At 52.1% G+C, this 17038-nt stretch overlaps 2 protein-coding genes across 2 annotated transcripts in view; both read right to left on the reverse strand.

Moving 5' to 3' along the window:
* tup (LIM1_Isl and LIM2_Isl domain-containing protein tup) overlaps positions 1 to 1343 on the reverse strand; it is a 32912-nt gene extending 31569 nt beyond the window's left edge. Inside the window, exon 1 of the mRNA XM_018639912.1 lies at positions 1138 to 1343. Within this exon, the coding sequence (XP_018495428.1) occupies positions 1138 to 1343 (206 nt within the window). The remainder of the gene's footprint in view (positions 1 to 1137) is intronic.
* A 9297-nt stretch (positions 1344 to 10640) lies between these two features.
* Positions 10641 to 16436, reverse strand: LOC100906652 (transcription initiation factor TFIID subunit 6). The gene is made up of 11 exons (XM_029111730.1): positions 16287 to 16436; positions 15987 to 16168; positions 15336 to 15897; positions 14830 to 15249; positions 14571 to 14661; positions 13138 to 13310; positions 12703 to 12894; positions 12047 to 12595; positions 11524 to 11943; positions 11148 to 11394; positions 10641 to 11015 (listed from the first exon to the last, which is right to left on the reverse strand). Exons 1-11 carry the CDS (start codon positions 16434 to 16436, stop codon positions 10846 to 10848), a joined length of 3156 nt encoding a protein of 1051 aa, XP_028967563.1. The 3' UTR covers positions 10641 to 10845.
* Between the last annotated feature and the right edge of the window lie 602 nt (positions 16437 to 17038).

Below are 17038 nucleotides of genomic sequence, written 5' to 3' on the forward strand. Positions count from 1 at the left end.
GGTGCAGTCATGACCGAGCATCGCAGGGTTTTTATTCAATTACGCTCCTCCACTGGCGAGTCTTGGCTGTGCTAAAAAGTGTGACTCCCCCAAAACGGCGGCTCCTTATTAGATTATACGCCCGTGTGTGTCTGCGTGTATGTTCCACCCTCCCCATTCTACGCACAGTCTGCTTTGGCGCTCTCTTATCTTCGTTAGACATCTCGGAAGTAGCGAAACATACATGCTCTGAGCACTCGTGGCTTCTGTGCAGAATAGCCGCAAATCTCGCCGAAGGTCGTCGTCACAGGCGACGTTTGATATTGACCCCGACGCGACCACGTTCGTCACTCATTCGACGCCGATGTTGAAAATTTCAGGTGAAGAGCTCATCATTCACGAGAGAGAGAGGGGTAGGCCCGGCCGGCCGGCAAGGCGGTCTCAGAAGCATCGAAAAACAGCGACACGCAAACAAAGCGACTGGGAAACGCCAGAACGTTGAGCGCGAGTCCGTCCACGTCATCGTCTACGTCAAACACAGGATCCGTTGCAGCCACTCTGGTCCTCCAAGAATTACGTAGCGATCCTGAGGCCTTTGACGGCCAATATCTGTCATGACAGGTCAAATTCCGCAAAGGGTCGACCTCGGATTTTTTGGCGTGGTGAAACGCCACCCGCCCGCGTGTTTCTCTCGTGAGGAGACGCACTTATAGATTGGGAACTGCTACGAAGCAGTTCGCAGATGAGGATGACGTCGCGTGCTCGGTTGAGCGAGTCGCTGATAGGAATGAAGCAATCGCGTGAATTTTCCGGAAATTAATTCAATCGCGCGGTAGTCGCATCGTCTCTCGGGACCAAGAGAAGACGTTTCCGGTGTTCTCGAGGAAGTCTCAAAACAATCACCGGGGAAGCTTCCGCGGGTTAAGTTCAATCAGAGCAAAAACCAGTATCAAATGGCCGGTGTCACATTTCAGAACTCAAAGATATCCGACACTGTACGAGGTTCTACGAACTTTGAGGTTATACGCAGAGCTCCAATCCGAACCCAATGGATTCGCCTACCTACACGAGAGAGCGAATCGTAGAACGAGGAAGGCTTTCCTCTCCTCTCGAGCAGTAATTCGCGAGCGACAGAGCTAATCATGTTGGAGAACTCACCTGTGATAGTCACTCTTGCAGTAGGTTTTGCCTTCTCTCACAAAGCAGGTACAGCTCTCGTCGAGGAACTGTAGACACTCAACACACTTAAGACAGCTTGCATGCCACTCCAGATCAGGGCTGACTCGCAATATATACTGATCCTGAATTTGTGACCCGCATCCGACGCATAGCGATATTCCGTTTCCACACCGTCGCTCCTGCATACAGACTGGAAGGAAAGGAAGAGCTTAGTTTTGTAGTCGGACGATCTAGTCGAAGAGAACATTAAGTTTCGGTCCAATTTCGATTATTATCGTTCTATGGGTGATAGTCGACGAAAGGAACGGAGTCCACGACGTGCAGAGCCGGGATGCGGGCTCGGGGTCGATTTTCGAAAGCGACTTCATCCCAATGCTTCGCATTAGAGTTCGTGCCCCGGAGAACGGCTCCTCTATATTTACTTGAGGCTCATCCGGCTACATGCTAATCATTGTTTATCTTGCTGGGCTCTGTTGAAGTTCCCTCTTCATCGCGAGGCTTTTTCTCAGGTGACATCTACATATCACACTGGGAGCGGTATTTTTCCTCGGCTTGAAACTGCTGACTCCATCGCCTAGGTTTTTCTTTCCGAGTGCGCGGATTCTCTAGTCGTGTTTCACACACCGCATGATTCCGACACATTCCAGAGATCACGTAGGCCAGCGGAGAGGGCCACATTGTGAAGCCTTTCTCGGCTTTCTGCAGAACAAGGATATTCTGCGAGCGGATCCAAAACCGAATGTTTCGGGGTCAGCGAATTCTCGCCGGGAAGGACTCCGATGTGCAGAGGATATCGATTCATTCGATCAGAACAAGACTCTTCAGAAGGCTCTTTTTATCGTCCAGTCGAACCCTTGTTGGTTGATTTGGATGCTCGCGCTCCTGTTCAAACTCGGGATCTCATGAATGGCCCACGTAGAATGGCCTGCGTCGGCCAACAAGGGCGCTGGATTATGATGCTGATGATGATGAAGTGAAATATTATTCGGCGGGAAAGAAGACCGGCTCCAGCATCAGAGAGAGCAAAGCTCTCACTCACTGAGAGGAGCCTTGAAGCTTTTATGGCCCTCATCCCGGACGAGCGCATCTATTTGCAACTTTTTTTTATCTGAAGGAGAAGATTGAGAGACCACTCTCTCGAAAAATGGCCCCGTCATAACGAGAACCGAAGAGGCACAAGCCGCACCGCGAGTCCCAGAGAGGCATCGACGAATCTGAAGTAACATAGGGACTCGTCATTGTCGTCCTCCCCTCGTTGCTCTCCTCCATCGGAGAGTAGCCTAATAGACCGTGTTCTGCCATATTTATCTCTTTTCAAGATCGCACGAGCTCTGAGGCTGGGTTCCGTGAGCTGTCAGGATCAATGTCCAAATAGAATCAAAAGATATCTGATTCCGAATCACGGACATTCGAAGAAAGACAGCTCTTAATGGGTAATGGGATAGCTTCCTCCCCGAAAATCGGCATCGCATCGGCGAAAATGGGCAGTCGCAGGCAGGAGCTCGGGAAATGTCTTCATACGTGAGAATCACCCCATATATATGGATATATGTATTTCCGAAGTCAAACAGGTTAAAGCGGAGCCAGATTCCGGAGCACGTTTAGTATTGGATTCCTACTTTCGGACATCTCGGGCCAGAGGTCACAAAAGCTCCGCCAACAATGATGAGCTCGGAATCAGGGGCAGGTATCTCGGAGATCTCGGAGACTACTCTGAAGGCCAGAGCAGTCCCCACAAAGAATCGTGGGGGTGAACAAGATGTATCTCACGGAGGTTGAGAAGCTTATGCATCGCATCTTTTCCTCTCGGCTCCGATCTGTGGGCGCGTCAGGGGCAGACCGTGGCTCTGCGGCGCTCTTGGTTCCCGACCTACGCGGAGAGGAGCCCGGAATCACGAGCTCTCACCGAAAATCATCACCGAAATCCTCATTCAGAGGGATCCGGAATAAGGTTTTATCCTGTGTAATAATTGTAGTCATTTGAATAACACTCACAAAAGACCGAGCTCTTGATAGTAATCTACAGGCTGACAGTCATCACATTCATGCGAAAGTGTCGAGCGATTGAATGCAGCCTTGTCGTGCCTGGACAAAAAGGCTGTCGTAGCGCGTTGTCTCGGCGTCAGAGCGTGACATCGCGCCGTCAGCTGCTCAGACTGATGTAGTTTCCCACACTGCTCGCAATTTCAATGACCTTTCTAATTATGGTTGACATGTGCCTGCCTTGACCGCAGAGAGGCTCTCGAAAGTAGGAATCGCTCAGAGACTCAGAGAGTTCGGAAGTTCGAAAGGACGACGGACGGGACGACAAGGAGACAGGGACGAGAACGGGAGACCGTACCGACACTATGCCTCCTCGCACCAAATTCAGGATGTCGATTAAGGAGCGTTCTCGTGTTATCCTTGTGCGCAGATAAGATAGAGGAGATCCTGGTGGTCTTCGCATCTCCTCTGATTTTCGTGGAGACGTCCCGTGTGCGACACAATGGGAAGCTCAGAATCGTATAGCGTTTCGTGTGTGCAAGACTCATTTGACGAAAGAGCCAATTCTCTAGACCCACGGAAATAAAATCAGGCACCGGTGTTCGTACGTCTGATGTGTGCCTGATATTCGTGCTTCTCGGAAGAATTCTCCAGCCGACGTCTTCATGATGAATGATCGGGACGAAGCCGGCAGCTGATGAGACTCCGGAGGCGGCGCACAGGAAAGCGAGACCCAGGCTCTGAATGGGCCGATGACGAGCGTGTTCTATTAAAAATGCTTCTTTGCGACGACGGGAATAATCGTCCGATTGCTAGCACCTCCTGAGTAAATGCACCCCGTCTCGCTTTTCGTGTTGATATGTTTCGAGGAGATGCTCGACTGGTTTCGAGCATTTCGAGTCGAGTGTTCGACTCCAAACGTGAAGCGCGATGCTGATGTGAAATCCCGCGTCAAGCCAGTCGGTCGTGAGACTATCCGGCCGACTGAACGGAGCTCGAACGTTACGAAGTCTGGCTGGTCTAAACCGAACACATGGGCTCTCGCGGATCCTCTGCGGAGGCACCGCAGCGTTAAATCCTTCCTGGGCGCAGAAACTATCAAACGCTGGTTGGCTGGTAGGTTGATCTTTCGCCTGACTAAGTCTCTTCGCTAACTCCTCTCGTCGGCCATTCTCCGCTCCGTCGGTCGGTCGGTCGGACGGCCGGGCGACAGTCTCTCCACTGTAGCGGCTAAGTAGTGTATTTAGGCATTATCCGTGACCACAGCGGCATGATGTGAGTACAACCATGCTCCGTTAAGGTATCCAACGTATCTCAACAATGGCGCAGACAGATGTGAGTGTGAGAGCTGCTGAATATTCATACAAGTGGATTCCACTTCGAAACGGACTTCCTAGACAAGACGCGAGTCCGAGACAAAATACATTTCGACAAACCAATGCTCGGATAGATATGTCTGTACGGATGGATCAACGAGATTCTGAGGGCGACTGTTCGATAGACAGTACAGCACTAACAAAACACGAGATCAACAATGAATTTCGTGTTCGGCATCTTTCGGCATTCTCTGGATCCCCGGCCTTGGGTGATCCGATATGCTCCTGAATATCTCACAGAGCATCCCTCGGACGATGAAGACGTCTGATGCCGAGGGCCCTCAGGCCATTTCGATTTGACTTCGATCTTTTCCAATCTCATCCGACCTGGCTCGTCTGCTATGCTGTCTCATAATCAGAGCCACACGAATCGAATCCGTGAGGAACCGGCGACGACTGGTTCCCAGCAGAGATTTTCACTTTCCCTGCGAGAGCAGACTGCGGGCGACTCGGGCTCTTACTCATTGGCGAGTGGTGTGAAATCTACTTCCTTCCCTTTCGAAAGAGATACTCGGATTCTGGCGGAGGATTCGAAACCTCGGGGCAGGCTCGTCCTCTTGGAACACATACTGTGGAACTGGATCGAGAGGCACACATCAAGTAGAGTAACGTTGCGAAAAATCTGACCAAGGAGCTGTCACGAGATGGAGAACGCTTGCTTCGAGTACCTGGGAGTTCGCACGTGCTACACTCGAGAGTTTCTAGGCTTCACCCTGAGCTATGCTGCTGCCTCAGGCAGTGGATCAGCGGGAAAAGCGATCACAAGCTGCGAACACTTCTATCTCGAGAGCTGGATTAGCTCCGAGAGTGTTGCGAGGCGAAACTGAGCGAGACAGGAAAAGAAAAACCTGAGACAGTTCCGTGTGTGCTCATCATCGATGTGGACTCGGGCCCACACGATGGGCTCTCTGGACGAGCGTCTTTTTCGGATGCAACGATACGAACGCAGAAGAGATCGCTTTCTGCCTCGCTTGAATCTCTTATTAAGCAATAAATCAATAAGAACTGACAGGGAAGGATTCGAACGACTGCTAGGTCAATGAAGACGGTGACAATCAGCCCGACAATGCATTAATCCTCCAGTGCACTCATGCATTACGGGGAACACAAGTGGCAGCTGGCTATTGTAAAGTCGTGGAAATCGTCGCAGATATCCAACGAGCGCTCGGAGCTCGGAAGACATCGATGCTTTGCGCAACTCATATTAACCATTAGGTACCTAGGTAGCTATTTCCAAACGTCCCCAAGGACGTTCGGACTTTCGAGCGAGACCAGATTGACCGAACTGTAGGTCGAAGTTCGATGATCCAATCACCGATGGTCCCACGAACACCCAGTCACCGCTTGCGTGGAAGATCCGATGTGCGTGGCCAGTCCATTGGCAAGGTCAGCGGGTTGGCAAGTGATATGCATGTATTTTATTCACTCGGAGATCGACACGACACGAGCGAGATCGAAAATGAATTGTATTACGTCTGGAGTGGTGACGAGTAGCGTGACAAAGTCAAAGCCCTTATCTCGACGAGCATACGCGCAGCGGAGGTTTCTCTGAAGGCGCCACACTTTCCCGTCGAAATCGAGGAAGATCGTCGTCGCATTGACTAAGACCGTGCGCTCGCGAGCCAGTTCACCCTATGTACAGAGAGCTAGGTTCTTCGCGAGATCGAATGCGTTTTCGAACGATAATCAAGTTACAGACAGAGACCCTCATGCCTTCTCTTCGACACGGTCTCTAGAAGTTCCAGCTGAACGGGAACGACTCGAGGATACAGATTTCCGAGCTTGACACCTTAGAGACTCGGACTCGGAGACTGGTGAATATGTACACCTGAATGAGTACCTGTTTTGGGTCAGCATCGGAGCTCAACTTACTTTGCGTTTGCCTGTCATTCATTCCATGGAGATCAACGAGCAGTTCAAGTTTGCCGAGTTGCTGTCGGGCCTCCCCGTGGAGGATGTTGGCGTTACCGTTGCCGATATTGGCAGCGTTGCCTCCACCTATCGGTCCTCTGGCACTGCCGTTGTCCCCCGTTCTATGGGGACTGTGGGAGTCCAGGTCGTGATGGGCGTCCAGGCCGTCCAGTCTGGGGAGCTCCCTGGGGTCTCTGTTGTGCGGGAGGCTCAGATCCCCTCCCCAATCGGCGAGACTCCCCAGGGTTCCCAGTGCTAGGCAAGCCAGTACGCCACTCTAGCGGGGCCCGAGGCGCCCGCCCGTCACGAAACTTCGTCTCCTATTTTACACTGAAGCGTCCCGGGAGCGTTCCGTCTCCCTCCTGGGCTCGGCGAGACCTTCACTTGGACAAGGCTCGTCTGAATGCGGTCCCGTCGTCCAGTTTGTTCGATTGATCTCGGTCGCTACGCCTGGGCTCTTGGGACGTTAAACGACGTCTCGAATTCGACCACCTCTGAGTTGCATCCGAGAGTTCGTATCGGGCGAACTGAGTGTCGATGAGTTCTCACAGCTAGGCGTCTCTTCCGTTCCCTATTTCCACCGTATGTTGATCTCACTCGATTTCCACGCTGTACACGAACACATTCACCATCACTACCACGTCACGATTCTCCCTCGCTGAGTTCCTTCGTTGAGGGCTCGCTGCTTCGGAAGCCTGCGCGGAGAGTCATTTGAATCGGAGTCTGTCTCCCCGCACGACCTTCTTGCTCACCTACGGTAGAATTGTAGAATCCATAGAGACTGAAGACGGGAGATCTGGGCACTGTCCTGTTAACGACTCCTGACCGCCAGTCGGAGCTTCCCAGAAGGAGAATGGGCGCGCGGAACTAGTCGGTCTCGACCGTTTGATGATGAAGCACCGAAGAACAGGGTGACGATTGATCAATGGAAGGAGTCGCGCCAAAGTATCGAATACTGGGGCGGGGGATTCTGTGGGGCGATCAATCGGCGGAGGGGCTCTTCGAAGAGTCCCTGGATCAAAGATCACGCGCTCTTACGGACGAGGGAGTTGCTGACGAGTTTAATCGCCCATCCCGTCACTGACGTTGCGTGAAAGCTCGCTGCGTTGACTGGAGGACTTCTCGCCAGTAGGTCGAACCTCCGAAAGTTGTCGTCGTCGCCTGCGCTTCCACTGTTCCGATGTTCGACTTGCACTGCGGAATCTAAAGAACCGTCTTATTGTTTTTCAGCGAGGGAGAAGCAGCGCGCTTCCTGTCCATCACTGTCGAAGCTAGTCCTGCGGAGTGCCGCCATGTTGTCTCTTCGACTACTAGAAGCCCCGCCCGAATCGGGAGCGAAACTCCGCCCACCGAGAGGAGGCGGCCCTTATAGGTGGAGTGTCGTGGAAAAAACAGCCGCACGCTCGCACACAACCCGCCCCTGCACTACTGCCCTGAGGACTACGGAGACATTGAGAGAAAAAGAAAATTCCCTCCCTCTTCCTCTCTCGCTCCCTCTATCTCGCTCGCTCGCTTCTTCCTTTCTCGTCGTTGCTTCTGATGCCGCTGCAGCCACCACCGTCACCGCAGCAGTGCCTAACAGCGACGGCTGTAGTCCAGGGAGAAAAAGGCGGGAGAACGAGTGCAAAACAGCGACGAAAGAAAAAAACGACAAAAGGAAAAAATATAAGAGGACACTGCCGCCAGCGTCCCTGCCGCCAGCGTCCCCACCATCTCCGCCGCCGCTCCATGGCGATCGTTCACATTGTTCTCACTCATGACTATTTCCACTTCGCACCGTCCTGGGTCGGCCGATGAGCTATATATGCTTATCAGTGTGAATCCACCCAAATCGATTTTTTTCCCCGTGAAGTCTGAAAAAAATGATTGTGAAGCCGACGGTCTTGCGTTAGATACAGAATCGTCCGGGGCTTCCCCATGGCTTCTCGGTAGTAGGAGCGAGGTTGTAGAACGAACGTGGGCACAAGTGTGCCTCCTGTCCACCAATAATAATCCCTCATTCATATCATGTTCGATGTCTCCAGTGATTATGACCCTAATCACGAATAAGTTTTGTCTTTTCATCTTCGTTGCCCGAGCCTTTGCATGACGCTCGATTCCGTGGGCGCCCCCCTCGGCGACGACGTTTTCGGGACATGTTTCGTCACCTCAAATCAAGTGGGATTCCATCGCTTCCAACTCGGGAATCTTCATGCGATCGGGAGCAGAAGTCGGCTGTCAATCGATTGCTTCTTATCTGCGTAATACGAGCCCGAGATCGAGGGCTCTCAGGCAAACAGAATATCTCAATCGTTTTCCCGCTCGCGGATGTGCGACCCTACCCGACACCAGGCCGTTTTCACCGGATCTGACCGCCAGGTCCCCGACAAAAAAATGCGAGCAGGTCCCGATAGAAACACGGTCAGCGGTCAACGAAAACCAAATCCAGTTATCTATCCGATGTAAGCGGCCGCATGATCAGTGACGTTCCTCTCCGTTAGGATGTTTTTTATCTTTTATCTGTCTAACATTAACATGAGTCACAAGATGTTTTCCTCGCAATCGTATGATTTTCAAGGCTGCCCTCAGGAACTTGGCCTGACTTCCCGACCACTGTACCGAGTCTGGAAAAGTAAAGCCCCTGCGGGACGTAGCAGCCGGTGACCGAGTCGACACTCGGTCGATATTCGCCGCGGATGTGACGGTTCCGTCAGGGTGATCGAAGTTACCTACCGTCACCGTAGAGACACTTTTCCACGACCTCGAGCGAACAGTCTCTTCCTGTCAGCATGAGACCTCCACCGGTGACTCTGCATGGTGATTTCAGTCTCCCTCTGTACGATTGCGGGAAGAGAATGCTTGAATGCGCTGCGTCGGAGATAGCGGGAACAGCTACATTCCTGAGAGCCGCGAGGGATCGGGATGAATGTGGAGACTCAGTCGATATTTTTTCAATTAATCCACAGAGACCCTGCATAAGTTGAGAAGTGAGAAATGCAGAGAATCTCTCGGTGGCTGACTCGTAATTAATTCCTGGCATTGATGGCACGGAGAGAGTCAACCACGAAGTTCCGTCGATCGGCAGCATCTCAGATTCCCTGCTCATTTATTGTATTGAGCCCCGCCTGTCGAATACTAGGAGTGGTGTAGTCTCGCCCGCGTTTCCCCGAGAAAGTCTGGATTCTTCTTCGTCGTTCCTCTCATCCTCCTCGCTCCTCGATGGTGTAGAGTGCAGTATATCATGGTAATACACGGCTGTCTTGAAAAGTGGTATAGGTGGCTCCACCTGACGGAGTTTTCTTGTTTCGTCCCTCCCGAGCCGCGGGCGACTATATCGGTCGAGATTCGAGATGCAGTAAGTCTATGAGACAACTCCGGAGAATCCGGTCCTTTCAAGAGAACGAAGGACCGGGCTTGCAGAGTTGCCGAGGTGAGGCCGCTCGAGCAGAGCATTCCCGAGGAAAAAGGAAGACGGCAGTGTGCGATTAGTCTCGGACAACACGACGCCAATGGGGGTTTCGAGAGGCGCGGGCGTGGCTACATCATAGACCTCCGAGTGTGCCCCTAGGAGATTCGGGGACACGACCTCCAATTCGGCCGCGCAAGAGTGAGAACTTTTCCCCCGTTTAGGACACGTCGAGCTGTCTCCAACAACTCTGGTCCTGCATCTGTGACTGATGGATTCCGTTGTCGATATTAGCCGACGAGCCCTGATGGGGCTGACCTGCCACCTCAGGGCACCAAGCCGGTTCGCCTGACGTCGATGTTGGCGGAGGTAAACATTCCGTGGAATGAGGGAATCACTGGTCCCACAAAGTTTTTCTCCAGTCTACCTCCGAGAGGAGCGGTTTCCGCGATGGAACACGCGGCAGGATCTGTCCTTCGAATTTCCTACCTCCATCTGAAATGTAGTTCGATGGTACGGTTGGATCTAAGGATATCCATGTACACATCAACCTTCCGATTCGGGCGCGATGGAGCTGTACGAATCCGGGGTTTTCAGGCACTCGACCCTCAGAAGGAATCTTAGATAAGCTCTCTTCTGGGGGCCTGCTGCTCGATCTGTGCAATCCATTGGATGACTGGGGTATCTCGGAGCGATCAAACATTTTAGATTCGACTCCAGAGAAGTTCTGTCTCAGTCAGTTGAATATATTTGGATAAATTGAATAAACCATATTATCTATATTTCAAGAGAAATGCGGGATGTCTCATCGAAAAAGAGCTTTTTATTCCTCCCTTGGAGGCCACACAAATTACGAGAGTGAACACGAGCTGTCTTTGCTTTCTCAATTCCCGTCACATTTGGACAGTCCTGAAAACTTTCTCAACGCGAGGAGCGATGCGATCGATCCTCTCTGACACTGGCCGAGGATCTCCGATGTCTCATCCTTCCGTGAATCAATTACCTTATTTTAACTAAATCACTCCGAGTTGTCTACGGCATTTCGTGCTTGATCTCGTGAATTTCCGTAGAAGTTTGGGGACCCGGAGAACTCTTCTGCATCACATACTGGACCTGCTTCTGTTGACCTCCCATGACTACAACTTTCGTAGCTCCCGCCAACGTTGGTGTGGTCGCTGCTTTCACCTGCGTACCCGTCGTACCTGCGGAGATGGACAACGTTCTCTAGAAATCGATCGACGTCGCAAGCTGACGCTTCTCTAAGGGACTGCTTGGAAGGGACGGAAGGACCCCAGAGATGCGAGAACAATGTTCGAGGCTTATCGTGGTCCTACCTTGTACAACTCGCACAATCTGCTGTCCGGGGCGAGGACCCTGTGAGGTAGTTCGTTGGGTTGTGCCTTGCGTCATGATGACATACTTCTGGGCTCCAGGTTGCACGGTGTTCGCGAGTAGGGTTGTCGTTCGGGGCGTCACCCCGCTGAGAGGAGCCGCTCGGGGCGTTTGGGATAGGGCTACGGTCGAACGCTGCACTCCGCTCGCAGCAGAGCTGGCTGCGGCCGTCTGTCGGAGTCGATGTACCTAAACATAAAATAGCATAATCTGCTCAGTGAAATCCTCCGAAGAAGAAGCGGATGGAGCCTTCCGCAAAAAGGTTCCCGATCGGATAAGATATTGATTCATTTTCGTTCCATGAAAACTAGTACTTACCTGAGGGTGCAAAAACTGTCCGAGATATCCAAATTCAGCGTTGTACTGATCCGGGTCATCGGGCGGTTGACGGACCGATTTCAATACCGGTGTCACAACGCGCAGAAGAATTTGTTTCGTATGCTCGGCAGCCTTTTTTTCACCCGATACGACTCCGGGCTCTTCCAAACACCTTTTGAGCCGATCTCCGATCTCCTTGATTCGAGGTATGAGTAGACTACGGACGACTTCGGTGCCCAGCTCCCCGATCGCGGAAACCGCGCCATAAGTTGATGCCAAGGGCATGCGGTCGTTCGACAGGGTGTTGCTGAAAATTCGCGTGACGCGAGTCTGGATGCCGTTGGTCGACGTGTTGAAGTTTTTACAAATCTGAGACATCAATCTCGAGGCGAAGTCTCTGAGAGCCCAATGATTATCGACCTGGGAAAGAGAAAATACTCGATTGAGCACTGCGATCCACCTGCATCAAGCCCGAAAGCGAAGGAGTCGTGGAAGGCCTTCCCGGGTGAAGTCTTTCACTCACCTCAGGACGCGTGCAGAGTTGCCTGCTGACGATGCACGTCGCAACCGAAGGTATGAGCTCATGGAGATATTTTTCTAAATACAGTGACTGGTTATCAAGGAGAGCCTTGACCATACGTATGAGATAGATGAGGAAGGCGAGGTTGTTCTGGACGACATTGACTTTGACCCCCTCGGAAATAAATGTACACAAACGAGGGAGCATCTGATGGAGACCCGGGTCCGAGCTGAGGGACTGTAGAGCTTCTGCCCGTCTCGAGTCGTCGGAGCCCACGCATGCCTCTGTGATCTCCTTGTAGTACAGTTGCTGTTCCACGGAGAGTTCGTGGGTGGCGAGTTGCTTGACGCGGACCGTCTCGACGTGCTTCGCGGTCCGCTCCGCCTGTTGGGGCTTGCACATTTTCGAGAGCGGGTCGAGACTCTCTTGTTTCTGCTGATCCTTAGGAACGGGTGGAGGATTCTCCGGCACCGTGGGCTGTGTTCCCTCGATAGAGAGCCAATGCGCTTTTATCGAAACGTCCAACGGAAGTTTAGGCAGGGGTAAGGTCACCTTCGGGGAGAAATTGGGTCAAAATCATTGAATCTATTCGAGCATTCCATTTCTCCACGTCGTGGGCCATAGAGATGAATGTGATGTTGGAAACGACCGATACGTACCAATTCATTCAAATCAATTTCCTTCTCTTCATGGAAATATAGTTCGCGGCCGCCACCACTTGCGAATCGGAACGGAATGAAATGCGGGTCCGTGAATCCATACAATGGCTCGACGTTCTTCACTCTGAGCGCACTGTCTAGATCCGATGTGAGGAGCTTCTTGCGCTTTCCGTGACGGGTGAACTTGACCGCCTGGAATACATTGTACTCAGAGACCGATTCAGAAAGGTGAAGGGGCGATCGGAGCCGAAATCGCCCGCTCCACGGAACCGTGGGTTGTGCGAAGGAGCCAATATTTATCTCTAAAGAATCTATTGCACAATCGAGCGAATTTCGAATCTCAGGGAAAAGTGAGAGCAGGTCTCTCCGATATTCGAATTCTGTCGCAGAACAGGGAAAACGACCGGAAATGAGATGCATGTATAAGCTTCGTACCTCTTGTAAAATGACCCGAAGTCGGTAAGTGACGTCTTCCGAAATTTCCCTACAAGTATCTTCCGGCAAGGCTGTAACCCCAATGGACTCGGCCATCATCTTCACAGATTCGATGCTCAACTGACTCGATTGGCGGTCTTTCGCCAGCATCTTACGTTCGTCGAGTCTCATCGCTCATCTGATTTTAGCCCCACGAGAGCCCGGAGAAGAAGGAAACAGCACCACGAACAACAGAAGCAGCAACACACACTAACACCAAAAACGCAGAACACCGCCAGCAGCAGCACAACACAGCAACAGCAGCTAGTAAACACCGCGACGCCCTCTCCTCTTCTTCATCGAGACTGACGGACGCTGAGTGCCCACCTGACGGATGAACGCATCCTCTGAATCGCGTTCCATAGCGGTTGTGGCTAGACTTCGAAATTAATGGGGGAGCGAGTACGCCCATCTTGAAGTCAAGTTCAGAGCTCAGGAGGCGAGATGGAAAATATCGCTCTTGAAATATCGAGGAGCCGGATCGGGGTTCTGATGATGACAATGATCTATACCCGATCCTATATGGATACGAGGATCCCGGAAATTTTCCCCGGCCGAGGCCTGTGGTCGCGCTCTTGTCTTCGAAGATCTTCGGGAGATGTCGTGAGCCGATTCTTCAATCTAGCGTTCCGCACACTCCTTTCGTTCCGCAGAATCTCGGAACCTTGGCTCCGGGAATCCTCGAGACACTTGTACCGGTGCAATTCCTTTGATTGCCCGCCATACAGGGCTTCGATCACTGAAAAAAGTCGAACTCCGGCTTGGGGGAACATCGAACTCAAGGCGAATCCTCGACTTCGAATGGAATGGTCGCTGCCTCGGGTCGGCAAGCAGCATCTCCGGAAAAAGCCCGTGTGGCACAAATGTTATTTTCGGGCACATCGGCTCATTGTTCTATGAGGTTAAATTGCTCCCTGGACACCAACATGACTTTCCACTCCATGGATATATCCGAATGAGGACGATCCGTTGACGGGTCATGTGCCCGGGACTGAAAATTTATTCGCTACTGAATCCGGCTGACATATGTAGTCCGTAGATTCGCATCTTGGTCCGGAAACAAAAACGATCCGATCAGCCGATGTTGCTCTTCAGCGGATCCCATTGTCCCCATCCAGTGGACCTCAACCTCAAGTCATACGCAGATCTCATTCGATCCGAATTCATTCAGAACGTCCTCACTCGGGAAAGGGTCATTCAAATTCCTCCTTTAGCTGATGTTTCTCACCGATCAAGAACATCCGGAGTTGCTCATGCTGAGGGAATCTCGGAAGAACAGTACGGTTTTTTCAAAATCTGCTGATCTGACCCCAGGACATCGTTTGGGCGCGCCGGTGGCTCTAGATTTCATTCTGTCGGGGGAGCGCGATACGATATGGGCGTGAAGACAGGGCCTTGAGGGTTTGGGGAGCCCTGAGACGTTCCTCCGCCGATCTTCTTTTGTACTCCGTTCGCAGCTACCGGCGTTTGCCGAAGTCGTTGTACCTGCCAGTGATTAATTAATTCATTCAACCATCCTCTTGATTACGAAGGTGGGGACCGGCTTGTCGAAGACCGATCGCCACTCGGTGGGAGATACGAGCTCGACTGACAGATAGAACCATGATCATTATCGACTGAGCGAGCATCTTCCTCACGGAGGACAGGGATTACCTGGGCGTGCAGAAACTGTCCGATGTATCCAAACTCGGCATTGTACTGATCGAGGTCATCGGGCGGACGTCGGATTGATTTGAGCACTGGACTTAAAACACGTTGGAGAACCTGCTTCATATGCTCGGCGGCTTTCATCTCTTCCGGTGGTGCTCCTGGATCTTCCAGACACCGTTGTAGTCTGTCTCCGATTTCTTTGACGCGAGGTATGAGCAGACTGCGGACGACTTCGGAGCCGAGTTCTCCAACCGCGGACACCGCTCCGTACATCGCCGTCAAAGGCATGTGGTCGTTGGAGAGCACCTTGCTAAGAATTCGCGTAATGCGAGTCTGGATTCCATTCGTAGACGTGTTGTAGTTTCTGCAAATCTGAGACATCAGTCTCGAAGCGAAGTCTCGGAGAGCCCAATGATTATCGACCTGCAATGAATGCGCAACTTCATCGACCGTCTCTCCGTTCCGCCCATCAGCTCTGCCGCGCCAACGGAAAACCCCGAAGATCTCACCTCTGGACGCATGCAGAGTTGCTTGCTCACGATGCACGTCGCGACCGCTGGTATGAGTTCATGGAGATACTTTTCAAGGTAGAGGTTCTGGTTGTCGAGGAGAGCCTTGATCATACGTATGAGGTAGATGAGGAAGGCGAGGTTGTTTTGAACGACATTGAGCTTGACTCCCTCGGAAATGAATGTGCACAAACGAGGGAGCATCTGATGCAGACCCGTATCTGAGCTCAGGGATACCAGCGCTTCTGCGCGCCTCGAGTCATCGGATCCAACGCACGCCTCTGAGATCTCCTTGTAGTACAGCTGCTGCTCAACGGAGAGCTCGTGGGTGGCAAGCTGTTTGACGCAGACCGTCTCGAAGTGCCTGGGGGGTTTGCCGCTCTGTCTAGCCTCTTGCATTATCGAAAAAGGATCAAGACTGCCCTGTTTCTGCTGATTTCTGGGTTCAAGCGGGGGGTTCTCCGGAACAGTTGGTTGTATCCCTTCGATGGCCAGCCAATGCGCCTTTATCGAAATGTCCAAGGGGAGTTTCGGAAGGGGAGCTGACATCTTCAAAAGGGAGCTCGGTCAGCTCTCTCGCATCAATCCTCATGGACCCTCTGCTATGCCTCGTTCTACAAACTCCGAGGAGCGATACGAACCAATTGACACAGATCTATCTCTTTATCTTCTCGAAAATATACTTCCCGACCTCCACCGCTCGCGAAACGGAACGGGATAAAGTGCGGGTCACTGAATCCGTACAGAGGCTCGACGTTTTTCATTCTGAGGGCACTGTCCAAATCCGATGCCAGAAGCTTCCTGCGTTTCCCGTGAGAGACGAATTTCGAAGCCTATAAGAAACCACTGGGAATATTCAGACCGACAATACTTGAGATATCTTCGAAATTCGTGGATGCCCGGCTGCGGGAGGGAATCGAGGAGAGAACTAGAGGGAAATCTGCTCCCTACCTCTTGTAAAATTACCCTTAATCGGTATATTACGTCTTCCGACACTTCTTGGTAAGTCTCTTGCGACAAGGCCGTCACCCCGATAGACTCGGCCATAATTCTCACTGATTCGATGCTCAAGCGAGTCGCGAGCTGGTTTTCCGTCGACATACTTCGGCAGTCGACTTTCGGCCCGCATCCGATGTCGCCTCCCACGTTAGCTGCGGCTATCGAACACCGAGATCTTCTCCCCTGTACTTCCCGAAAAATCGAGGCGACTGACGTTGAACGACCCCAATACGGATGAACGCATGTCCGGATTTCATTTCCCAAGACTTTCGGGTCTCACTCCCCTGAACTGCTCCCGAACTGCCGATGCCGATAGCTGTCATTCTCGGACTCGATTCCTCGGGCAGTAGTCACGAAAACTCCTTCACTTCCTATCCAAGCCATGAGCCAAGAGAGCAACTCGCGGAGGGACGTGCGATTTCTCCCCTTGAATCCCGGGCGAAGAGCTCAATCCCGCTGACGACCGTGAGGTAAACCCCTGACGTCACATAACACGGAACCATGATGCCCCTCAATTCCTTCCATCACAGACGATCGGAGGAGGGCATGAGGGATCCAAGAATCCCGGCCCTTAGTGGTTGGATCGAAGAACCCATATTGGACATTGCAGTTCATGAGCGTGAAATGGAACGGTGTTCCCCGCACTTTCTTTCTCGTGGAGCCCTTCTCAATTCTTCCTACACATGTGGAACCTCTTGTGGAAT

The sequence above is a fragment of the Galendromus occidentalis genome, unplaced genomic scaffold (genome assembly GCF_000255335.2).
Source record: "Galendromus occidentalis unplaced genomic scaffold, Mocc_1.1 scf7180000077464, whole genome shotgun sequence".
NCBI lineage: Eukaryota > Metazoa > Arthropoda > Arachnida > Mesostigmata > Phytoseiidae > Galendromus > Galendromus occidentalis.